This window comes from Nesoenas mayeri (assembly GCF_963082525.1).
Source record: "Nesoenas mayeri genome assembly, chromosome: 1".
Taxonomy (NCBI): Eukaryota; Metazoa; Chordata; class Aves; order Columbiformes; family Columbidae; genus Nesoenas; species Nesoenas mayeri.
The window spans coordinates 43,100,684-43,128,159 of NC_137541.1; the positions used below are offsets into that span (position 1 = coordinate 43,100,684).

Below are 27,476 nucleotides of genomic sequence, written 5' to 3' on the forward strand. Positions count from 1 at the left end.
GTGCTTCACAAAAGAACCTGCACCACAAAACCCTCTAGTTCCTGAAAAAGACATAATCTGCAATTATATTTTCTGATCTTTATCTAAACTAGTAAACAAAACAGGGTCAGGGCAAGGGCTTCAGCAACAACCTATGGTTTTCCATGGTTTTTAATTGCTAGTATGGTCCCTGCCAGATCTGAACTGTGCCAGTCATCCCTCTGCCAAAAAATCATCAAGCACAGCTTGCAGGTAACATCAGACCACTCCAGTAAGTAGCGTGGAAGCAGCTGCACTTCTGAGGTGGGAGAAAGGAGACACGATGATTCTCGTGAGAGGTTTATCATAAATTCTGCTCCTCCCTCCTTCCCCACAAAGGATTAATACAGGGAAAACATTGAACTTGACTGGTCCAGAAAACAAACAGACAACAAAAGGCTTTTCAATAAGGGTTCATGAAATCAACAACACTTCCCTTTAACTTGAGATATTTTATATTTCAGCATTATAAACTTACAATGGGAAAACTGTCCTCATAACAAAGGTCAGATATAAATCAAATTACATTTATTCCCTCTTTATAATGGGCATTAATAATTATTATAGTAATAATTATGTGTATTCTTACCTCTCCCACAACTTCCAACCTGCTGGCATCATCAGAAGTACTGGTCAAATTACCATGGTGAAGCAGGGAGTCATCATCTTTGGAAGGGCTGTTCACGCCTTCTAACTCATCAAAAAAAACATTGACATCCTTAGCTACTAAAAACAAACAAACAAAAATATACATTCAAATCACCATTGAGTCAAATGAAGACACCGAGTGTAACACATTTTAAACAATATCACTTTTTAGTTTTGGTTTAACTATCTACTATGTTAAGTTTAAAATCTCATGTGCATTGGTGGAGTGCTTTCTTCACCTGTGAAGCAGATAAAGATTTAGGATACCACAATACCTCTCTGATGACAAATAAGAAATCTGCTGTCACAATAAAACATACATTAGCTATCTCCTCAGCTTCTCTTGGGTAAGAGGATTAAACAATTGCCTTCTGGATCATTACAGTCTCAGAAAATTTATTATTGTAAAGAAGCAGATTTTCAACCTACTGCATAAGGTATCGAGTTAGAAGTTGTATAAATCTGTGAGGCAGCCAGAGGCAGAAGACCTCAAATAAATACTGTTATTTGAAAGGTACCAAATAAAGGAGCTTGAGCAGAAGTTTGTCTTTGCACAATCTGACATGTGGTAATGCATGTAAAGCTGGCATGTCCAAATCTACCTACTGCACAGCCCTTAGTTGTGCATGAAGCAATAGCTTAAATTGACAGGATGCTGTGGTAAACCCAACCTTGATAAAAAGTGAAGAGATGTACAGGCCTGGAGGACATCCCCCTGTCCTGGGGATTAGCAGTGGGGCTCGGGGCCAAGGCAGAGACAGTGCAGCCAAGGGTAGCCCCTTCCTTCTGATGTCTATGGGGAGAGGCCCCCCAAGACAGCACCATGAGGATGCCTTGCCTGACCAACCTGGGGTTGTGTCTGACCCATGGGCTGGCATCTTGGCTTGGCCTGTTCCCCCACCCTTCTCCCTGTCTGGGGTGGTGGGACAGGCTGAGGCTGCCAAGCCCTGCCCTGCCACCTGCCGTGGGGAGCCCCCAGCCCCAGTGGTGCCCTGACAGGAGCTATCTGCTTGAGTAAATGGGTTGAATTTCTTTCACCTTTCATGCAATGCTATGCCATGTGATATTTTTACTCTAATTAAGAAAACAAACAAACAAACAAACCAAAACAAAACAAAAACCTCAACAAAACAAAAACTCCAACAAAACAAATACAAACAAAAAAACCACTAAACACACTAGAAGGAATGAATCAAAGGTTGGCACTGTAGTCATGATTAGAGCAGCGTTAGCCTTAGAGTGACATTCCCTGTTCTGCTGAGCAAGAAGGTGATGAGGGTGTGAGAAGAGCAGTTGTGCATGTCTATGGTCCCTCCTAAGGGCCACTGATCTGCTGATTGGGTGGCTGTTGGATGGGACACGCAGGGCGGAAAGGTTGTGACCAGTGAGGTCCACATTTGTACCCCCTATGCTGCAGATCTGGTATGGAAGGGTGATGAAGAGATGTGTGGTGGGGGGAAGAAAAATGCCTTTTCCGAGCCTCAGGCTTCAACTGTGGATAGACTTCATCTCTCCAACCTCATATTTCATAGGTAAAATCCAAAATTACAATAGTAGAGTCAAAACTGTTGGAAGAGACCCTCAAAGGTCAGCTACGGAGCCTCTTCCCCTGACTATAGCGGGATCAAACAACTATTACTCTTGATAGAGATTTGTCTAACTCACTATTTTTCACTTTTTCTTTTTGAACTTGACTGACTTTTGGAATAATTTTTCTCTTGTGCAATAACCTCCTGATCTTTTTGCTTCTCTGCGACTCCCCTAACTTACTGACAGGCAGTTGTAGCTCCTGTTGCCAAGGATTTATATTAACAGGGAACCACCAAAAATCTCTAATTGCTGGAGACAACTGAGTTTCATTTCTAACTCCTGGCTGCAGGTGTAAAAATCCATTCCCTCACTGTGGAGAGACTGAAAAGCTGCCAGAAATTAACTATTCCTAGCCATCATGAACATTTTGTGAACTCCTCTTCACCTTTTCCTTCTTCGGGGGCTATAGCCCAGTTAAGAAACCTTAAATCTTTTTAAAAAAATCCTCCAATGTTACTGAGTCCACAGTCTCTGCAGGTGGCCTATTTTTCACTATCACAAGCAGGAGAAATTTTTCATAATATTCATCCTGAATATGCATCTATGTTCCAACTTAAATATATTATTCTTTTTAAATCAATCAATCATGAACATGGGGAAGAGATTACTCCCTTTTTGTACATGCCTTTTACAGTATCTAAAGTCTGTTATTACAGCTGTACGTAGGCAAAAATCCTATCAAAATATTCAGTATCTCTTCTTCTTGATTCCCATGCATAAAATAAGGACAGGGTTAGTGAAATACACTGAATTTTCAATTGCAATACTTTTGCTTACAAAGTCATTAAAAATTTCAGAAGCAATAGAAAAGTCTTCACATCCAAATGAATCCACTTAAGACACTAAACTAATGAACTAACCTAAGCAGCCAAAATTTTTATACAAATTCAGAGTTTTTAATACTTTAAACATTTTTTTTTCTATCTAGACAGCATAATGATAAAAAATTCTGTGCCAGATTTACAGTTTATAGGATAATATACTACTCCTCGAATTTAGCAATTTTGGGTTTGCATACTGACTAATCTATCTTTCTTTATAACCCAATATTAGTATCTCACAATATTTTATCCTTTCTTAACAATTTGTATCATAATCTCTCTGTTTTAAATAGCATCCTCTGTTCTGCAGGACCTCAATCAGCTTTCACAGAGATACTGTAAGTAATAGCTTCACCTACTTAATTCTCTTTTATAACGTGCATATCATAGTCCGTTAACGCATCAAAAATACAAAACCTCTTTTTGCAGATACTAAGTTTCCCTTGCCATTTTAAGGCTGTTTTTACTATCAGACCATTTATTTTACTTATCCTTCTTTTACGAGAAGTGCCAGGATATCATTAGAGACAAATATCCCGGACTGAGATTTCTACTTTAAAGCTGGCCTTGGCTTCATATCACCCTGTTCCCAGTCATGGGTGAGTTACTGGCAGGAGTAGAGAAGACCAACCGGTTATTTTGGTGTATGTGAGGGGGAGAACCTACAGATCTTCAGTGTCACTGAGTCTGCATCTAACTTGTCCTAGGACAAACTACAGAGCTTGTAGGAGACTTAGAAGGCAAAAACTAGACTCCAATTTGTATTTCATACAGCAGCAATGCTAAGGAATTGTTTGCTACCTTGATCCATTTCAACACACAGAAATCACAGTAGAAATGCCTATAAAAAACAGGGGAACTGCTGCAAGACAGTACAGTCTAACCAGCTGTCCTTCACTGTTCTTACTATTTCAAAGAGCAAGGCTGGAAACATTCCACCCCGTCAGATAATAACCTGGATGTAGATCATGATCAGCTTTGGCACACATGTTCATATGAGAAGAATTCACCTGAATACTCAACAGAAAGGACTACTGAAACAGAAAACATTCTTAATGTCTTGAAACTTCACTGAAGTGGAACGCAGCAGAGTGCCCCCATGAGAGCAACACATGAACCTGGATATGATCAACACCTCAATATAGTCTGAAAGCAACTGTGGAAAATACAAAAATAATTAAATAATGAAACTTTCTGAAAATTATGCAAGATGTATATCTGTTGCAGACAGAGGCAATGAAAGATGTAAAAATGAAAGTTTTGCCTGTATGCCATGCCCAAGGGAATTTGAACTGGCTTTTTCCTGCCATTAAGACTCCATTGGTATAAGAAATGAGGCTTTTGAGATACTAGAATTGCTGCTTCCTAAACTGCCAGTAATGGTTTGGGTTGCAAAATAGATGGTTTTTAAGTGGGTGTTTAGAGATGAACAACTTGTTGTGTAAGAGAGTGAATCTGTTTGGGCCTTTCAAGCAAAGAATTACTGGATTATTCAGAGGACTTGTGAGGAACAAAAAATCTTATTTCGAGGTCACTTTAAAATCCAGCCCATCTCATCAGTGACTAGAAGTTGTGGAAGCAGTGAATCTCAGGTGGTTAGTGAAATAAGCTACAAAGGTCTGTCCAGATTGCCTGTAGTAGAAAATTGCTTAAATCAGAAGTACACAGATAACTGGCATGCCGATTGGTAGCTTCAGCAAAAAGGGTAAGCAGTGAAGATGTGCTGAACTACCTTGTCAGTGCTAAAGTTGTCTGTGACCTTCTTCTAGTTGCAGTAAAGGTGTGCTGCTGGTGAGAAAGTGGAGATCTTTACATTGCAGTAGCCTTTTATTTCTTGGTATTTCAGATACTGACACTAAACATGGGGCCTTAACATTTGCTGAGAACATTTTCCTACCCCAAGTCTCATTGGATACTTAAAAAATAAACAACCCCAAAACACCATCAAATACTCTTCCACAAAACAAAATAAATAATTAACAAGCAAATCCTGTTTGATTTAATAACGGTGAAGGTACTTTCAAGCCAAATGTCCTGCTGCCTGTAGCTAGTTCAGTCACTCCTTTACAATGGACATGAACACTTATGCTGCCAAATGTTTCTAAAGGCATAATCAGGGCCCCATCTTTTCTGTCCCCTTCAGACCATGACATGCACATATCTGCAAATGACCCTAACAGGATAATATATAATAATTTTACTGTTTATATGCTTTTGGGAGACAGATTAGTGCTCGTGTATAGTCAAGTCTTTTTAAGCAGTGAAATTTAACAGCAATACAGAACAGCATGTACTTTGCTACAGGAAATATTAAGAATTCCCCCTCAGGTTTTAGATCAACTTAAATATGCAAGATCTTTTTTCCTCCTCATGTTCCATTTTGCAGAGAAAAAAAAAAAAAGAAAATTACTTTATAATTCAAAATCCCTCGAGGAGTTGAAAAATTTGTATATATATATTATTTTTATCCCAAACATAGCAGAACCACATATTCTGAAAACTGAATGCTGGGAAATTGAGTGAGAGTCCATGCAGAATCTCAATGGGTTCATAAGCCACTTTGGACCAAGAGGCTGTTTTAGGTAGGGCTCAAAGATAAGGTATGATAAGTCCTTTAACCTTCAGAAGATGGACACTCAAAAACTGAGGCACCTAAAAATAATAATTTTCATTCATAGGTGGGATCTGACTGTTTTAGTGTGGCAAAATGGAAGCATGTTCAGAGATCATGTTTCCATTAATTAACAGTCCTTTTATTATCAATCACCACACCATACCACTGAGTATAGTCTGGCTTTGACTAATGCAATATGCAGATCAATATTCCAGAAACTGCTCTTTGGAAGGTTTCAGGCCTACCTGTAACATTGCCATTAAAAATGTTCATGAAAATGCACTCTTCAATGTTTACAATAAGTATAGAGCATTTCCACATGTTAATGGTGGTAGAAAAAATGACTGCATTTAAAACCACCAATATTGGAGACTATCCTTTAATAAAAATCCTGAGTAAAAACCACCTGTTTTGCAGAGATTTGCAAAGCAGAAAACTTAAAGTATTAAAAGCTATGAGCATTTCTGCATCTTGTTGTACTGCATGTTGTGTTTTTACAGCATTTTTGATTTTTGGAAAGAAACGTTTTTCTGCACTTAGTAAGGCTGGTGGATACAATTTACAAATCTTTTCTTCAAGTGGGCCATCCTCCAGAGACTATGCAGCTCAGAATTTTTTATCACATTAAATGTTAAACTCAGTAACGCTACAGTACATCAGCGACCCTGTCTCAGGTAACGCACTGATTTCTGGGTTCCAGATTATGAAAATTAAAGCAAGAGAATCAAATTACTTTTTTATTAAATTTAGTGACAGTAAATGCAAACAGGATGTTGAAAAATATTCTAAAAAGTCAGCGCTTTGTTAGAATTTTGACTTTACTGTAATGGCAAGAAAAATAAGCATCATACACTGAAGTAAATTGAAGGAATGAAAAATGTTTTAAAATCTGACCTTTTTTTTTTAATTTATTTTTTTAATGAAGCTATATACTGCTTTTCCACAAGAAGTCCATCTTAGTGCAATAACTAGGAAACAGCCATGAAAACTTTGATAGCTTTTGTCATGGACCCGAGGGCACCTCCAGCCCCAACTGCCTCTAGCCCACCTGGGGCTGTCCCAGTGTCCCCCAGCCTGTCTTGCAATCCCTTGTTTACAGCGTGTGTCTATAGTCATTTTCAGATTAGCCATTATTGTTTCTGGACTGTCTCTGATAGGCTATAGATAATTTCTAAATATCCTGTGGTCAAGAAGAAACTGGTTTATAAAAGAGTTAGCACAAATCTTTAGAAAAATGTGTTTAAGACTCTACAATGGAATAATTTTACTTCAATGCAGAATTTAGCTCTGATGCCGTAGAAATAACTCAAGTCTTTTCCAATAGTAGTATATTCACATAAAAGCAAGTCATGAGATGATAAGTCTTTATTTATCTTCCATCGCAGTCTAAGAGCGTCAGTAGGGTAAAAGAAAAAAAAAAAAAAGAAGCTTTATAGCAAAATTTTTCTTTGAAGTTACTATATTTTAAAAATTGAATAAAATCTCGGTTATTGAATGATCATTCTTAGCAGTCTACCCAACAGAAAGATACACTAGCTAGCACAAGTTGCACGAGGCAGCTCCCGAAAAAGGAAATGGTCAGGAAACTCATGTTAGCAAGAAAAAATATGCAGTCTTTAAAGCATCATTAGGGTTTTAAAATTTTCATTCAATGCTAACAATGACTGAGAATAAAAGAAACAATGATTATTCAGAGCAACCACCCTAGAAAGAATATTTAGGCATGTTTATGCTAATTATTTGATATTCACAACAGACTGCAGGTGACAAGACCCTCTCCTGGACATGTTACAAGCCTTTGCAAACTGGGTTGTACAGTCACAGCAATCCCTTTGTCCTTTCAGAAGAGATTTTAGCTGAAGGACATAGAGGTTAACTTCCCAACGGCAACTGTGTCTGGTCTGGATAAAGAAAAAACACCGTCTCCATGGCTATTAAATCTGCATCCTCCTCAAATGACTCTAAGATAATCCATAAATCAAAATGTTAATTCTTAAAAGACTTTGTTTAATATTATTTAATTTTGAAATTACATTACAGTTGCTAAAACAATTTGGGATATTTTGTTTATATCTGTTAATCACTTGCAAATATTTGCGTTATTTAGAGTAGGATTCACCTACCTTCACACATCCACAGTGCATATGTTTATGTCTAAGTTTTGGTAGTAATTTGAGTTAGCTTATCTCCCTAAATTACATCTGCAGGCAACAGAGGCAAATGAGGCAAATGGCCACTTCCAAGTTGCAGGTCATCTGATGTATATTAAACACCTATTTTAAAATGAGAAAAACTGGGCCCTAGACATGGTCCTTACATTATGTTGACTGCAAAGGGAACTTAGACAATGAATTCAAATATTGACACCTTCATTGCAAACCCCTGTGTTCGAGACAGATGAATGCCCTCTTTATGGCCACAGAAAAATGACTTACTTCCAGAAGAAACTATAGTTTTTATCTGGAAGTTTACCATTTGATGTTATAAGGAAACCTGTGCCATGTTGAATGAAAATCTGGGGTTATTTAGCCCAAGAATATAATCAGAGATCATGATATTGAAGTATGACACAGTATCAAGAGAATTTGAGATACAGCCATATTTAAAAGAAGTTTCTTTGGACAAATACTGTTAATAAATCTAATCTTGAAGCCTAAACGTTGTAAACAAATAATCCATTTTTATTCTCCTCAGCCATGTACTTGAAATGGAGAAGATAACTCTTTCTCCTATTCAAATATGGTCTCTGCTGAACTTGAATTGATAATCTTTGATTATCTATCTCATTTATTCAGCCTCTGAAGGACTGTAGTGTCTTTTCAGTCTCTATAAAACCCTCAGCCCTATATCTGGGCTGTGTGGGTGAGGAGAAGAGGGGAGTAAGAAAGATCTCATATTAAGGTTTCCTGACAGGAAAAGCTTTTTAAGATATCACAAACCACAGAGTTAATCCTAAACCTACAGCTTAAATAATCAGGTGATTCATTTTCAAATTATTACCACCATCATTATACTAAACTGAAAGTCTCCCACCCCCAAACTAATAACACCACCATATGACTGGACCCTATCACTGTATGGTTCCTTTTTCACACTGCAAAAATCAGGAGTAGTGCAGGGTTTTACACATGCTTTAGCATTCAATAATTTAAGTTGCTATTTCTCACTTTAGAAAATTGCTACACAAATCACTTAGTTTAAAATAAAACTGAAAAAGAGGGAAACCAAAAGCCAGCTAGCAATGTCATTATGCCATGCATTTTGTTTCCTGGCCTGTATAGGAGTTCTTAACCTATTATACTAAATTCCCACTGAAATTCCAGATTCTTTGCAATTCCAGAGTTGTGTCAGTTTTGGGGGTGGTGATGCGTCTTCTGCTGTTGTTAACAAGACCAGTATTTCTTCTAGCACAAATCGAAATCATTCTGCAGTTGCAGAATGGACCAATAAATTCTTAGTCCACAGCGTATTAAATGTAAAGAGAGATGGTTTCATACAGTAACTACAATATGCAGGCCTTCAGTTCTTGTGACAAGCCCATTGCTCCTCATTCCAAAAATTACCAGCTGCAAGAATGTGAATATATCCCAATACTTTGGAACAGCCAGAACTTCAAACCTAGTCTTAGATCACAGACTGCAGCATTTTCATGACATTATTAGTTCACACAGCCATTCAAGAGTGGAAAGAATGGATTAAAGCAACAGGAATCTTAATATTTCTGATTACTTCTGCATAGGAAAGATGTACCACTGGAATCCTTAGGCACATAATAATCCAAATCTTACTATGATTTCTCTGATAGTAAAGGATTTCTTAGTGGCCCTCAATAACCCATGGAACTTTCTCACAGATCTTAGTAATGCATACTCACTTATCATTCAGATTGTCACTTTGTATGACCCTTCAGTTATAATTTCAATGCATCTCAATTGATTCTTCTACTATAAACTCAATTTTGCATCCATGGAGTAACTTACTTTCTTGTATTGCATTAAGAATTTCAGAAAAGTCCACATCTGTCTTCTGTATGTCTGGTTTTATCCACGTTTGCGTTTCCAGCTGGTTAACCTGCAAATCCTCTCTTCCTTCTGAAGAAATTGAAGAGATTGATGGGGTTCGTGACAGTGCAGTAGAAAATCCAGTGAAGGGGCTTTCAGGTTAGGGAACATACACATTGAATAAAGCTACTCATTATTTTCCCCTAGCAGAACCAATTTTTCTTTAAACTAAGCAGCTTACATGTAACATGGACTGATTTAGAGCTAAATACAATGAAACAGCAACATTGTCTGCTATCAACAATGATGAAGAGACACCACTGGCAAGACCCTTTTCAGGTGAGCAGTTGCCACTATGCCTTAAGTGTCCCCTTACTATACCATCTACAAAACTAACTCTGAAATGTGACAAACAACACAGAACTACAGGAACAACCAGGCTAAAATAAAACACACCAACACACAATGGACAGAAAACAACCATTAGGACAAAAAGAGCATGGACAGCATGTTTCAGCCACAGGACACCACATGTTCTCACACTGATGGCATGTCATGTTATAGGAAGCACTCCAGGGCTGCAGTCCATTTCGAAGGGGGTCACACTGCTAATGTAATTGTTGCTTGTTTGAAGTACTGCAGAACAAATACATAAGCTAGAGGGTCACGGCTTCAAACCTATTTGCATATGTTAATAAGCACAAGATTTGCCCATTTCAGTGTTGTTTCAACATGAGTAAAGAAAAAAGGATGTTTTGAAAACACACTCTTTCCATGTAAAGTGAGGTAGCTGCACATCAAGAGTAGACAGGAAAAGGGCCTGGGCGAAAGGCCTTGAACTGCTGGCAACAGGGTTCTCTGGTACAGCCAGAGACGAGGAAGGAGCTACTGGGAATGTGGCCGCTTTTTTTAAAGAGTGGTAGCAAAACCTGACCTTTCACAAAGGCATCTGTTGGAAGTGATGCTCTTAGGTAACTTATACACAGAATTGGCAGAGAGCTACAGTGGTCAGGGAGATATCTGAGAAAGAACTTCAGAGCAAAAGGCCATGGTGGAAGAAGAAAACTGCAGGTCGTTTAGCCCATGAGTATGCCTTCATTAGAGGCAATCACTCATGCTTTTGATGGAAACGTTTTCCTTTCTTCTGCAGTCTGCCTATAACAAGCTGATCTGGTTTTAAATTCCCTCCTAGCCCGTTGTACCTTCCTGCTCCTCTTACCACATGTCTCACCATCACCTTGATGAGAGACGCAAATTATATTCATAGGCACAAAATTACTCAACCCTTCTTGAAAGACTTTTCTTCATTTTTCAGCAATGTAGATCTCAAAATGACTATACATACACCAGCTTCAGGCTTTTTTATTTCCTAGTGTTAAAATACTATAAATTCAAACCATCTCATGCTTGCTCCGGCATATTCTTTTGTTCCACAGCAAAGACACATTGTTAACATCAGAGACAGTTCCCCTTATAGATTCCTGTAAAGTGATCTGTCAGAGCAGCAGCAGGAGTCAGCATTTAATGATGTAGAACAAAGAGAATTTCTTAAGTGAGACAGCTGACTATTCATATAATAGCAGCCTAGGGAAATCTGCAGATGGCCTCAGGGGTGGGAGACAAGGATTTGCCCCAGAAGAGAATTCTGGAGACAAAGGAAAAATACTGCAGGTGCTAGAAAAGACACATAAACAATAGGACAGAGGTAGGGAAGTAAATAACGGACAGCAATTCAGTTAAGGAACTTTGCAAGTGGTGTTCAGTTTCGTATTAAATACTCAGATACCACTATTAACATATTGAATTACATATTTGCATCCTCAAATCCACCAGCCTGTCTTCTCCATTTCAAACCTAGCTAGAGAAAAATAATGACAATACTGACAAGTATAAAATACCCCCTCCTCCCTAAAGCCTTCCATACATGTTACACCCAAATATCTGCTCCTCAGGACACTCAAAGGTAGCAGGATCCCTGCAGCACTTCCAACAGACCTATACTAATTGGGCCAGGGAGAGAGGAGGTCACAGCCAGCCAGTAATGGTGGTTCTGAAGTGCTGACAGCAGAAGATGGAATATCTAACCACAGGCCTATTCATAAAATGAAGCTGTTGCAGAATGTACGTACCCAATTTCAAAATTACTTTCTGATTAATGTAAAATACCGCCCAGAAAGTTGTCAGAACACGTCCAGCCTAAGCCTGATTGCTGTTCTAGGAAGCCAAGACACATTTTGTTACATTCAAATATTCTCTCTGGTATTTGACCCATTTGCAGTATGGGAAGCTTCCAGCAATCCACACAAACCACAGTCCCACATGCCTCTCTGATATACAGTAACCTTAATATGTTGCCTCTCTGTATGAGTACCAGGCCAACAACATCATCCAGTCTGATTTCACTCAAAATTGTAGGCATGATCTTCGATCACTCATTTGTGATTTAATACACGACTAATCACAAACTTGTCTTCACCAACATGAGGAGAAAAAAGAAACGCATCTGCTGGCAGAATAACTTCTAAATAAGTCATTACAGGAAGATTTTCTTGTCCTATAATCTTCACACTGTCAATAAACAGACTCGAATCAGAGCACGTTTACTTCTACCTTCTCCCTCCCCCATCAGCACTCACTTTGCAAGAGGAGTGTTGCATTATTTAGCTGAGAGAAAAAAACCCTTACGTGATGGGTCATGGACTGGCCAACTTAATGATTGCTGATTTGTTTGTGGTCAGAGGTTTTAGCCCAGCAGCTCTTTGGAAAAGGCCACAGTGTTCTCTCCCACACCCAAAAGAGATTTATTTTCTGCATCTCACCACAGATGTCAAATAAAAAAAAAACAAAACAAAAACAAGCAAGATAGCGTCTGGTGTCACAGTTACTATTGAGGGAACACTAGCTTGGCTTTAGCATTTCCTTCTTACTTCAGTGGCTGCTGATTTATGCTTTATTAGTGACAGGTCCCACTGAGTAAGCAGTGTTGCCTGGGAGGTTGGGAGGGAAAGACGCTTTGTCCATAGAAACATGAAAAATAAACAAACACAAATTAAAGTGAAATAAATATTAGAAAATTTAATGTGATTTTATTAACAGATCAGTCAGAGATTTTTTCTTTCTTTGAAAGAAAGCTGCTGAGCATGGTGCCCTTTTCACTAAAGGCAAGCCCAGGTCAACATGCAGCTAAGGATCACCCTTGCACAGGTATGTTTTCTACTGGCTTCTCACTGTGAGTGCTAGGCAGGTCATCTACAGAAAAGCACAGTTTCAAATGGAAATTGTTTAAAGCATTATCCACACATATTAGTCAGAACTATACACATGTGAAACCAATAGCTTTACTGATCTTAATTCTGGTGTTATATTTTCTGTGTCAGGAATAAAAAAAAAAATTTACTCCACAGTGGGTCTTCCAATTACTGTATCCATCCAATTACTGTACTGGACAATGCACTTTAATGCATGAAAAATATATTGGTTCAATTATTGCATCAGAAAAAAGGACGCTGTTGTCTGAGTCACAGAATGTATGCAAATGTATATTAATATACATGTCTTCCTAGCAAGATAAAGCTGGCATGAAAACAGTGGCTCAGAGATAGCTGATTATGTATCATTAGGTGGAAGGCTGGCATGTCTCATAGCAAGCCTTTGAGAGCTGTTTTTGCTACATTGGTCAGAAACTCAAATTGCTTTCCACAAATCCTGTATTACACTCTGTTTTGTTCCTCACCAACCAGCAAAGTATTGCAATATTCTTTCTGCCTAAGCATTTTTCTCTCTTGCAGCATAAACTGGATGCCAGTGTCACTCCGTGTATCAGTCGTACTGTAGTGATTATATTAGATATATTTTCACATATTAAAATTATTCAGTTTCTTCTTGCTGCTCTTAAAACTATCCTGTACAATAGAGTCTGACACTGGAAAAGTACTGTGGATTAGAAAAAACATCACATAACAAATAAAGAGAAGAAACAGAAGAATAAAGAAATATAATTGAAGCTAGAATTAAGTCTGTTTTAAATACAATAACCAAAATTTGAAGATATAATCAATTATTATTTAGGAGTCTGTAATTCTGAAAGTCCAAAATTTAAAATCAGCAGCATCATTTGATTTCATCCTGGTCTGTTTCATATTCAATATAAAACACTATTGCCTTCCTCAATGGAAAAAAAAAAAAAAAAAGGCAAAAAGGAGAGCACATTTCAGTTTCCTTACAACTCTTTTGTCCAGGTGGAAGGGTTTGTCCTCCCTATATACAATTAAGACAGTTCCTGAAAGTCTAGGATGAGTCCACGAAGAAATGAGCTTTGCATCATGAAGGATAACTATCTTTCTGTGTTTGTTTTCCTATTGAACAGATATGAAAAAAATGCAATATCAGCACTTTTTGAGATCTATTTTTCCCCTCCCCACAAGGATTTGAGAACAAGAATGTTTGGAAATGTCAGAAGGTCTTTTGGGAGGTCAGGTTAACACTGATTATGTGCAAGCCACTTCTGCACAGGGAAGTAACACTAGTAAGTCATGTCCACCTTTTCTCCTCCAGTCCTTGCTCCCCACATGAACTCCACTAACTCACTCAGGCCTCAATTCCAGCTGAGCCACCGCACTCCAGCAATGTGGCTGCAGATACAACCATTCAAGAGGGCAGTTCCCTCACACCTGCATAATTTACCATCAAATACCTCACTTCAGTCAGGGTAAAGGCTGCATGTCTTCTTTCACAAATATCTTCTCAGGACATGGTGCAGAAAAACCTCCTATGTCCTGTCTTGAGCTGCTCCTTCTCTGCATAGAAGAAAAAGGCTCTGTTTTCAACCTGCAACAATTTGGCCCACTAGCCCAGCACTTGACTCCTTTCTGGAACAAAACCTTTACCCAGAAGCTTCCCTTCTGTCCTTGTTCCTTACTAGAAGCACTAAGCTCCCTCCACCTTACAGCTTCAACAGACATCTATTAATACAAGGAGTGGGGTATGATGAGTCTCTTTTTCTTTCATTTTGATGCTTGTTTCCAGTCTTGAGTTCCTTTCCAAGATGACAATGGGGAGGAGGACAGGTAAAGTCATATGTTTAATTCTCTGTTTTGGAGAACTTTTTGAAATATCTGTATACTTCAGATAGTGCATCATATCAGAGTAAAACCAGCTGTCTGCCACATCTCCAGTAGCTTCTGCGTGGTGTGGCAGTACCTGCACATATGTACCTGTAGGAACAAACTGGGAGTATCTTAAAGGCCCCAGTTTTCCCTAATTTGATGTACTTACTTTTACCTGTGTAGGTCACAAGATTTGCCAACATCTGTCTACAAAGCACACTGACAGTTTTGGAAGAATTATAACTAATAGGCAATGATACATGTTCAAAGAGAGGCCTTTAAAGGCTTCTGATTTGAGTCAAAGCACTCCATCGTAAAAGCATTAATACACAATATGCTTCCAAGACTGAAAAAATTGGGTACTCCATGGAAATACTTGTAGAGCTTTGAAAAATCTCTGACCTGATAGATTGCCAAGTATGCTTATAAATATGTAGGGCCTTGGACATAACCTTTGATAGTCTTAATTGGTTCACCAATTACCTCTAAAGAAGAACATATTCTGTCACTATTCAACATAGCTAATAAAATCTTCCACTATGCAGAAAACACCATTTCTCTTAATGGCTTTCTCATGGATTATGGATCAAATAATGTATCTGCATTTTAGTGTCTGGGAATCAAAAGCCGAGTGCGAAAACAAAAAAATGCCTTGTTAGTTTTAACAATGCTTTGAAAGTTATTGGACTAAATACACAGAACTACTTCATTTTCCATAGGCAAGTCCAATGAATGCTAGGAAAAAAAGAAGAAATTCAAAGTCCAAATAATTCTGTTCAGCATGAAGAACCTATGCCATAGTTGTCTCTGTGCATGGTCATGTCAAGGGTATAGTAATAACAACACTGGAATTATCTTTGAAAGACAATTTAAAAATAGTTTCCGTTTGTACTACAATACACTGTAAAGCATGATGTGTAATTATGCTAGTACAAACTCTTGTCTTATCTTCCAGAAACAGCAGTAGTGAGGGGGGATTTTTAAACATCTAACACTAACTTGTCGCAGACTAAGGTATTTTGAAGATATATGGTGTCCATTCTCCCCTCCATTAAACCCTGGCTGGCATCAGATGCAGAGAAGTCAACTCAGCCAATTAACCACAGAGAAGTAGGGAGTCTTGTATTCTGTGCTACTCTGTCCCTGTCATGCTGTGTTTGCCTTTTCCACAGACAAAATGGATGTATAATCCTTGGTGCAAAGCCATACCTTGAAAACCTCCCCTCCTGCCAAAACAGCCTGAACCTGAACACCAGTCTATGGGTACAGGGGTGTGCTAGCCTTCAGTTCTTGCGTTTCTGACTCTGTCACTGCCCAGAATGAACCATGGGCAGTAAAATCCAAGACCTTGCTCTTGTCATTGAGAGGGAGGCTTCTCATAAGCAGCAAGTTCAAACTGGACAACAAGTGAGGAGAGCTGATAATCCAGGTCTCCCACAGGGACAAGCATCAAAACCATTGGACTGCTGTGCAAAAGGGCACAATCTCTTTCTTCTTCACTACCCATCTATGCTCAAAGGATGCCTCAATGTTCTGAGAGTTGAAAGGATCCAAATATCCACACAGAAGCCCCAAACACAGCATGTCACATGTTCCTACACCTTATATTTCCAATTACCTGGTTCTATGTGGCACTTTTGTAGACCGTTACACAATCAGTAGAGGGACAGTGTTGCACAATGAGCCTTTGGAACTACCCCCTAGAAGCATTTCAGTGATAATACAAAGAAACAGAGCACCAAAGCGTGTGCTGTCTTACCAGCAACAAGGCTGTCCTTTTCAGCAGCCACAATGCCCGGGTTAGCAATCCACAGGAGATAGTCTGAAAATGGCACAAAGCCACAGTGTGCAGCTAAGCAGAGACATTTCTGCACAGTGGTATGTTGCAAATGAGAATCTAGAAAGAAGTCTGAGATCTAAATGGACAGAACAATTCAGCCCATTTCCTATTACTCTCTCTTATTTATATAGAAATGACAGTAGGAATTATTGTCTTTTAGTCCTACCTCTTGTGTCTTACACTGTGAGTATATACATAAAAACACAGCTATCAAAGATCATTATCACATATGTTCAAACATTTGTCTGTGTTTGAAAAAATCAAACTACTTGTGAATGATAAATCCCTTATTTACCATCTACCTTTAACAATATCAGGAGTTGTTAGCAGACAATTCATAAAGAGGAGAGAAAGAAAATATTTGCTGAATAAACTGTTCATTGCAAAAAGCTTGTCCAGTTCTCAAGTCAGCAGTTTACTGATAAGACAAACAGAAAAGCTGTCTGCATGGGGATAAGAGGCATGACCTAGTAGATAATTTCAGGGCACTAAAGATTTACCTTATTATAACATGGGACATCAAGACAGCTTTTACAAGGTACCAGATGTCTCTTCCAGGTGGATTTTAATAAACCAATTATACAGATTCATATTATACCACAGCCTATCACTGCCTTCACGGTCTAAACACATCCTGGTAATCCATTCCTGCAGAAGGTACCAGCAGCTAAAACATTTTAGGGACTTCAGCTGTCCTGAGACTGCTGAGGAACGAACATGGCATAGAAATGTGAAAATGGTTATCCTGAGGACAAGATAGCAGAACGTATGTCTATCCAGCACAGGATCCTATTTCTGACAGCAGATCCTTAGGCAAAGGGAATATCACAGGGCAAGCACTCTCAGCCTGTCCCCAGTTTGACCCTTCCAGCTTGCAGAGGTATAGAGATTTCTGGAGTGGAAGGTTTCATCTAGAATATAATGATTCATGGCTACCAATGCCCCTTTCCTCTACAAATCTGTTCCTTTTATACTCATCATCACTTTTGAGCTAATAGGTAGCCACCACAGTCCTCCCTTCCCCTCTTCACTTGCCTTGTTTCCACTCTTCGTGAGCTGGTCTGCTCCTCAGTTACAGCATCATCATAAACCCTAATGTCCAGGCCAGGGCCATGAAGCCCAGAAATTCCCTGTCACTGCAAAGCCTTACTTAATTTAGTCTCAGACAAGAGCTTTCATGCTGATCCCATGAAATATGCCCTTCTGTACAGAAACTAAGCATAGAGCAGTGGACCTCACCTGAGTTTGTCAGAGGCAGAGGACATGCTTCCAGACTATGAGTCTGGGCGTGTGGAGACCTAATTTATATACTGATTGTGTAAAAATATTATATCTCAGATTTTTTCTTTGTCTTTGAGAGCACCTTGCAAGCAGCAGGAATCCTGTCCCTAAAAATGGTGCGGTTGGCCTTACTTGTAAAGCCCTGCCACCTACTAAAATTACCAAGAACTGCTAAGGAGAAATAGAGCACTTTTCCATTAAAATACATGGAATAGCTTTGGGCTGTTCACACAGGATGCCTATCCAAAAGAGATTATTTTCAGTAATTGTCATTAAGCAGTTTCCTTTGCAAGCAGTAGGAGAGCATCTGAATGGCAAGGGTCATCATTTTCAGGCATTCAAGCATCACAAAGGTCCTTGAAACTAGTTTTGATGACCTTTAAAAACCCTTTGGTTTCATCAAAGTGCAGGTTACTTCTTTATGCTGTCAGGTGCTAAATTGGTTTCCTGTGCTAGGTGTGTTCCTAAAGCAAGGCCTAAATAAAGTATTAAACTACCGTGCTATCTCCCTTCTTCTATTTGAAGTACCCTGAATCTTGTTAGTAACAAAGACCTCACAGATGCATATGTTTTATGCTCCTTTTGGCCTCTGAAGTGTAGCATGGTACAGAACTACGTACCCCAAGGCTGTGACCAGCAAATATTGTCCCTCTGTGAGTTACCCAGCATGTAGAGACCTCCTCTGCTTTCCTGAGACACGACCCAAAGCGAGATCTCTTCTGGAACAAGGAACAGATCAAAAATGATGCCACCTTTGCTTTGCTGCTGCCTTTCTGCCTGCGGTAAGCTGTGATGTTGAGTTTTATGCAATTCTTTTGGGATTTTGTGCGTCTTTCTCACTACAATACATTGCACTAGTTGGAATTTCTGCTGGGTTCTGATCCCTGGGCGCACTCACTTGTATCATATCTAGTCAACTAAGGAGTAAACCCTGGGTTTTATTGTTGTTGGGTTTTAATTCTAAAGAAAGGTATGGCTTAATTTGGAGATTTCAGAACGAAGCAGCAGGCTTGGTGATAGAGGAGAAATCTTGCTATCTTTGGGACTGAAACAAACCTTTTGTGGAAATTAGTAATATCATACAGCCCTGTTACAGTCAAATCCTTTTTCTGATCTTAAGAGCATCTCTACCAAAGTAGAAGATAGTTTGTTCCATCTTTTGACAGTCTACCTGCAAAAATCTTTCCTTGGAATATATGAAACATATTTTGCATTAGAAATAGAGTCTTACATAATACTAAGCCCCACTTACACAAGAACTATAGAGCTAAGAAAAAGCCACATTTTTCAGTCAAGCATTACAGGAACATAATAATAAGTCTCTTTCATTGCTTCTTGAATGATAAGCTATTTTATAAATAAAATGAGTCCTTACTTTCTCACATGAACATTGCAAAATTGTATATATATTTTCTATTCAGCAAAAGCTTGGGTGGTCAAGAATTTTCTTAATTGTTTTAAGACGACTATAGTACACTGGCCACAGGACATTTCAATCTTGCCTTAGGATCAGCAATATTCCCTATTTGGTGCCAAGCCACATCTGGCTGCCTGTTCCAATTTTGGACAAGTTTCCCTTTGAGAGGAAACTCTCTGAGGGTGGAAGGATCAAGAACATCCACTGAGAGCAGCATTTTAAAGCCTTCATGGGGCAACTACCTGTTGTAAAGTAACAACAGCTATGGGAGTTGAAATCTGAGGGTGAGCTGTACTGGTTTTAAAGAAATCATATATAACCAATTGCAAGAGTGAATGTCAGATCATTTTACAACAGCAAACAGGAGACTGATCAAAGAGTGAAAGGAAAAAGATAAATCTCTGAAAAGAGATGAGTTTAAAAATACATACTCTCCATAGAAGTAGAACACTCTCAAAGCCACAACTTAAAATTATTAATATTATTTTGAAGCCCATTATTGAAGGCATGCACAGATCCCAGGTAGGATCAGTAGTCATGCGTGTCACGTACAGTACAAATTGATACGGAGTGATGCAATTTGTGCCTAAATAAAATATTTTTAAATTAAATAAGATAACATTGAAAAATAGTGCTTTATCCTCTAGCTAATTGTTTTTAACATGCTGCTTGCAAAACTGTTCGCAAAACTGTTCTCCAGTCTGCGAGAATTAACATTTTAGGAGACTTTAGTTTAGGAACAGGGATTTTCAAAGAAGTGGCTTTTGCCATAGAAAAGTAAAGTGATGAATGACATGGCCTGAATGACTAAGCAAAACAATAGATGATTTCAGACTCTGAATCGTCTGCTAACTAGTTCACCTCTTAAGTTCAAAGTACTGCATAATTACCATGTGATGGACCTGTCACTCAGCCCAGTGGCAAAAGGTCCTCATTGTACTTGAAGCAAACTATTATTCTATTTAGAAGCTTTGCAGAGGGTGCAGAGCACCAATACTCAGGAGAATCCACTGTCTCTGTGTTCAGCAGGGAGGTATTTCCAGCTCACATTTGAGGTATAGACATGCGAAGAAATTTTGTTTCATTCATTGAACTTGCATTGCATTGAACACAGGCTGTAGATAAAGAGAAAAGTTAAGGATACAGGCTAGTTTCTTTGACATTAATGTCCCTCGTTTCTTTGACATTAATGTCCCTTCTGCATAGGGATATTTCTTGCAAACTTTTTTTTTTTTTTCAATATGAAAACTAGTTTAATGAAGGGAATATTAAACTATTTGGAAATATGCTTGCTTTTTCCATGTTTCATTCCACATGGGAAGAAGGTCTGTATAGATCCAGCAGAAGGCATATTGAAAAAGACTGTTCCTTAGTAATGTTAGGCAAGTAAGATAACAGCACTACTGTCAGCATAAATTCAAATTTTCAGGTGAGTTTACATTAGACACTCCCACACCATGCATGAGTTTGCTGCCAAGAAATATTTACATGACAGAGCTTTCTGGTAGAATTATTTGCAGTAGTCTACTCTTTTAGTCTGAGAGAGATACATGCCACATGTCCCGCCAGACAGCAAAGAGAATGTGATTTAATCAACAAATCACATGTAACTAATATAGATATTCTAAAGACCATTCACAACAAAATATGAATGCTGACAAGCATGTATGCATTTTGTGATGAGAAGAGGATATCTTTTGCACAGTAAATTATCATTTTTTTAAGGACTCCATTCTAGCTTCCTTTCTGATTTGAAGTTCATTAAGTTGCAACTAAGCTCATTAAAAATACTTTTCCTTTTTTGCTTTAATTTTGATAGCCACAGTTTCAAGAACCATGCATTTTTCCTTGCCCCCTAAGTCAGTTGCTCTGTTGGCCAACACCACTAACTCTTCTTTCTTATTTTCATGCCCAATAACTGTAGACATCAATAAAAATGCTATAGTTCAATGAGCAGTAAGAAAAGAGTATCTAAAAGTCAGGAAAAGCATGCCTAAGGCAAACACATCTTCCTTTAACTTTTAGGAGGTACCTATCAGGTACTATTTGTCATAAAGGCAAGAGACTGCCAAAACATATTCTCGCTGAATTCCATTGACCCTACTAGACTTTCACCATAATGCCAGAAACCAGTCTTTTCAGGAGGTGTTTTCTTGCCACTGAACATGAATATCATGGATATGCCTATATTATTTCAGGTAGCAAGGAATCTCCATTTCAAAATGTACTGTTCTTTGGCTTTGAAGGAGATCTTTTTGAACAGTGAACTACTGAAAGCAGAAATTTCTAGAATTCTTTTATGTGTTTCCTGGAGTGAATACTCTCTACCTAATATATTTACTGAATTCTGGAAAGAAATGGTTTGAAAAACAATCCCTCCTGTTTGAAGTGTAGATTGCCTGCAGATCTAATTTGTGCTAGTGATATAAATTAATACCTACATTATTACATATGCACTTCCATATAAACCTCAAAACACATTAAGGTTTGATCAGAGGCCTTTATAGGAAGCAGAGAGGAAAAAATCTTGTTGGAGAACCTTTGACTCCCTCTTATTACAAAATGGGTAACAACTATTAGCAAGGATTGCAAGAAGAGAAGACCTAAGTTGCTAGAGTTTCACACAATAAGAATGCATCTTACTGCTACTCAGACTTATTAAGGCAATTTTTCCACAGCCAGCAAATTTAATGACACCTAAAGAGACTAGTTTGACAAGTTCTGCAGAGTCTGAAAATAAATGAATTTCTCACCAACAGGAACAGATAAAGTAACATCATCCTGATTTGGAAGAGTATTAAGAGCAAGCAAAGCAGGCAGAAAACCAGAAACTAAAGCCCTGCTTGTCCCACAGCAAAGGTGCAACACTGTCAGAGGTGAGGCAAGATTTTTTTTTGGTCCTCAGATCTGCCTAACCCTGACACTGAGGGAATGGACTGGGATGACTGTTTAATTTCTCCTAGGCTTTTTCAGTACTTGGCTCTGCTGCTCTTACAGACAATCTAAATGTTGATTACCACTGCTTTCAAAATAAGCCTCCTCTGTGCAACACAAACACATCAAACATAAACCATCATCAATAGAGTTGTAACAGTTTCTACCAGCCAAAGTTTTGCCCCAAGTGCTTTGAACCCTGTTCTTCAGTAGCCCAGTAACCTATTGACCCAAATATCCCACAACTGCTCATATAACTGGGAGATGATAACTGGCAGTTTCTCAAAACTGAAAATACTGTCCCTCCATGATTCTGGAAGGAATGCATATTTACCATAATATTATTGCATCTAAATGTACCATCTGATTGCTCTACTTGTCTTGGCTGTTCTCCTTTCTAACAGGAATTTTCCTCATACATCTGTGCCTGCAGAAATATCAAGAGTCTTCACCATTAATAGCCATTTTCTTCCACTCATTTATCCATTTTCCTCTGTGTTTTGTTTCAGTTACTTCATACTTTCTGATCTGCTTAAAATCAGAGCTCAGAAGTTGCGGTTCTGCTTGTGGTTGAGCAGTACTTATTTGCAAGCTTGCACAAGACTATATATATATGTACACACACACACATATATACGTGTATATACATATATATGTACACGTATATATGTGTGTGTGTGTACATATATATATATATATATTTTTTTTTTTTTTAAGGCACACTATAGACAACTCACTGCTCAGTAGGCACTCCAACAGCCAGAGTAACAGTAGAAGTCATCAGCCACCTGCTCCTTAGCAGCTACAAATAAATCTTGCAGGGAAGCAAGCTGAAAAGGAGTGCTGTAAAACTCAACAATACTTATATTTCCTCCTCCTTGGCATGTAGCTACCTATTAACTTCAGTCAAAGGAAACAGCTGTCAATTAAAAAGAATTCACAGGAAATTAACAAAAGATGTCATTCTGGAAAGAAGAAAAGTGGCCAAGGGAAACAAAGGGGTATGCAGAAAACATAAATGTTAGAGGGAAAAAATATACTCCTGAATAGTTTTATCAAAGATCTTGTCTGTGCTTTTAGCTTCTCTGATTGATATGAATTAGAAATGCCATTTTAAGTCCTCAGAATATCTTTCTGTACAATCTATTATGCCACACTGTCCTTGTGTTTGAAGTATTTGTTAACTGGACAAAGGAAATTTCAGATTGAATAGTCTTTTTCATACTCTACTTGCATAGAGCTCAAATAGTTGCAATTTAACTTGGACACAGAGCCAAATTTAGTGTTCTTATGTAGAACTGAAACATCAGACCCAAACCATAAAAACATTATTTCATTCCAGATGGAACAATGACACTGTAAATTGGTTAAGAGAAGATATTCTTTTCATACAATGTATTTACAAAAACCTGCCGCCTTTAAGGCTCTGGGTACTATTAACTCCTCTTAACTTAACTGAAGTCCATAATACCAAAAGCCTCCTTGAAACAAGCTACCAAGCCTGATCTCTGTAGGCCATAGATGCTGTTATTGTCTGAAGAACAGATTATGGTAGACAAAACTCATCTCATATGATTGTACTGAAAGCTAAATTCCTCAGAGAATCATCATCCAAATGATGCTTACTAATGAGCTGTATTTTAGGAATACTCTGAGGTCTACCTAAAAAGTGGTCTTTTTCTCAATCAGAAGCCAGCATATGTTTCTTGTATGTTATTTAGTGTTGAAGCACAGGCCATATCTATCAACACACAGATGTAGAATGTATAGCTGCTCAAAATGAACATATTTATTGTGCATGTTCAAGATACTTTTTTTCACAAACTGTGATGTTGGGGTTTTTTTGTCTATCTCATAACATGCTGCAGTCATGATTATATCTTTAGCAACATAACATTGGTGTAGTAGTAACTTCTGTACTTCAAAGAAAAAACATAGAAGCTGAAAAAATAGAAGGACAAACAAGTGAACAGAGAAACTGAAATAAACAAAGCATATGGTTATGAGTCACTGTAAATTCGTAATTAATTTATGTTGACAAAGATTATGGTGACTAAATACTATGGGTGCATGAAACTCATGGAAATAGTCTTGCATAGCAACCTACAATAAATAATTTAAATTTTCCACTTTGACAAAAAATAAGTCATTTAGTAGATCTGCAAGGTAATGGAATCACACTAAGGGTTTGCAGGCAGAACTGTCTGTCTCACACAAATAGACTCTGCCCCGCAGCCCCCAAGCAGCTGCAGATAGGGTGCATCATGCCCTTTCCTGGGCAGCAATGCTGGAAGATTATTGAGACCCTTCAATACAGAAGCTACAAAACTGACTTCGTGGGCAGCCTTTATTTGCTCTACTCAGAAAAGACATTTGGAGTTTAATTTTCACTGGGAAGAATGACTGAACATGGCCAGCACGAATGCACTTTCCTGCTATAAGAAAAGATACTTCTAAAATAGCTCTAGCAATTAACATAACAAGGAATGAACTCATGATGTCAATTAGAATTTGATGGTTCTCAGGAGATTCTGACTTTCTTTAAAAAAAATTTCATTTTGTTAACCAGTTAACGTATGTTCTAAAATCTCCTTTAGGTCAAGAGTTTCTGTTTGCATTCTAGCAGCGAGACTTTGATCTATGCCCTGGATTGTGCCTTTGTTCAAAATGAACATTAGTGTCAATTACTGAGTTCCATAGGGGATGCCTATAGCCTCCAGAGCATTGCCATTAGCTCAGGGCTTATCAAAATTAAATGTATATAAAAGAGGCAATATTAAAAAACAATAGCCCAAAGTGCTGATTAACATTTTTGATATGACTACATGACACATTGTATGGTTTTTTAATGATTAAACTTACATTTTTATTTCCCACTTTTGGCTGTCCCAACCATTGTTACTACCTATAATCTATAACTGACAAAAACATACCAATGTAGACAAAACATCAATCGATAGCTCTGACAATAGACTGTCCTCCATGCAAGCACGATCTGATGCTTTAAATACCAGCTTCACAACATCGTGGCACATCACACAAGAAATGGAACTGAAAAAGGTATCAAGCCAAATCTGTTACCTGGCTGATGGGTTTTTGTTTTCCCTCCAGTGACTGCCGAAAAACTAGATCCAGATGATGAGGCTTCCATTTTTATTGACCTTTTGACTTGTGGGAGTGAAGGATGCCCGACCACAGGCCGTCGCTGTGACACTGGGTAGCTTGCTGCAGTTTTCCTCTGACAGATTTGAACACGTTTTTCAGCCCCATGAATAGATAAACTTATACCTGACAGGAATAAGAATTAGTACTGTTAGATACATGAGACCAGCATGGAATAACTAAAATACAAAAATTTCCTGGTTTAAAATGGATCCATAACAGCCTTCTTCTTGAAAGAAAAAACAAAAAACAAAACAGAAAACCCCACAAAACCGAAACAAACTAATAAAATCCTATAAAAACATGAAAATTAAAAATGTGAACATTTTTGCAGCTATGTTGCAGACAGAGTGAGCCATATGTTAATATTTAAATTAATACAGTCATGGTTTACTGCTTTACAGGCCTGCAGGAGGAATTATCTTCTGTTCCTTAAAAAAATTCCACGGAGTTCACACAGGATGACATTAATGTGGTAACTACCAGAGTGTTTATTAAATCACGGTTTTCTGATTGATGGACTAGAATTTAGCAATAATGGATTATTTTCTTCCGAGCATACACAAGTGTTAGAAAGTCTCATCATACAGAAAAGATGCTACACTTCAGGTAGCTATTAGGTTTTAAGGAAAAAATAAAGGTCTGTTTTCCAGAAAAAAGTAAGGCCACAAGCAACCATGACATGACCTTTAGCTTGAAAAATAATTCCATTTTCACCAGTTCTATGAAACATCACCTGCAACACTGGAAATTGCCTTTCACACCAAACATCCTAAAATTTTTCACATAGTCAACTTTTAAATAGAAATTGTGATGAAAAACAGGCTTTAATTTTCTAAACAGAAAAACAAAGTTGAAATTTCCTATGTGTGTATTGTACAGTCCCAGAAAGAAATACTATCTTAGAGTAAAAAAATGCTGATTTTGGCTTCATTATGTTCACATTGATTTAATTGCTCCAGCTTTATTTGAATTATTAGCAGCATACTCTGGTGAAAACCTTCAGACAATCTCTTTTGAGCAACAAATCTAAAAGAGAATTCTATGCTACTGTTTTACGCTTAATTTAGTTGTGACTCTTACTGGTTTTGTTGACAGCCACTCTTTGCTTAAAAAAACCACCGAACCAGCACAACCAATCAATCAACTAAAAAACCAACCAACCAAACAAACAACATAAATAAATAAATAAATAAATAAATAAATAAATGGATGAATAAATAAATAAATAAATAAAGTAAACACAAAAACAACCAAGGAAAAATCTTAATCAAATATAAATGGTCAAACTGAGAAGCAGATGGAAAAGAAGACCCTAAAAACTGGAAAAATGAATAGTGTAAATACGTTGTAAGTTGCAGTCACTCAAAGTCATTAGACATCACTGATTAGACTCCTCAATTTGTGAAAGGAGTCCTGCACTGAAATGTCCAAGAATGCCTTAATGAATCTATTCTTCCGGTTCCACTGAAAGTCAATGTATGTGAACCTCCAGGTCATCTAAGAAGCTTTGAACTCTTTGAAGTCCTAACACACTTCGATCCATAACATACCACTAAGAGAGCAGCCACTTCTGTAGGCAAATGGTGAAAACAGAGGGGCTGCATGTGTGAGGAAAGGCTGTGCAAATTGCTCTTCTGTGAGACTGCTCTGCACATTCAGAATGGAAGCTGCACACTTGCTACCTGACTTTGCTGCACTTCACCACCGCTGATCTCCTGCAGGAAGGGTGAACAGACACAGAGTCTCCTGCAGCAACTGCTCACGTACCTCCTGGTCACAGGGATAATGTAACTGCTGGCTGTTTCTAAAGGCTGCTGAAATCACATCTTTTTTAACACAGACAGCAAATCCCAGTCACCCTGTTCAGTTGATTCATCTTGGGTAAGGCGGTGTATCAATCCATATGAGCAGAATGACAATGAATGTGCCTGGACAGCACATTTCATTGGCTGTGTTAGCCATGTAATTTGCCACAAGGGGCTTCAATCAGAGAAATCATAGAAGCATAGAATCCTAGAATAGTTTGGGTTGGAAGGGAGCTT

At 38.1% G+C, this 27,476-nt stretch overlaps 1 protein-coding gene across 1 annotated transcript in view; it reads right to left on the reverse strand.

Annotated features, from left to right (window-relative positions):
- Window positions 1-25,420, reverse strand: part of ANO4 (anoctamin 4) — a gene marked incomplete at both ends in the record, with an annotated part of 120,691 nt that extends 95,271 nt beyond the window's left edge. The window contains 3 exons of the mRNA XM_080363691.1: window positions 608-744; window positions 9,672-9,782; window positions 25,351-25,420. Coding sequence (XP_080219817.1) covers window positions 608-744; window positions 9,672-9,782; window positions 25,351-25,420 — 318 coding nt within the window. The remainder of the gene's footprint in view (window positions 1-607; window positions 745-9,671; window positions 9,783-25,350) is intronic.
- Between the last annotated feature and the right edge of the window lie 2,056 nt (window positions 25,421-27,476).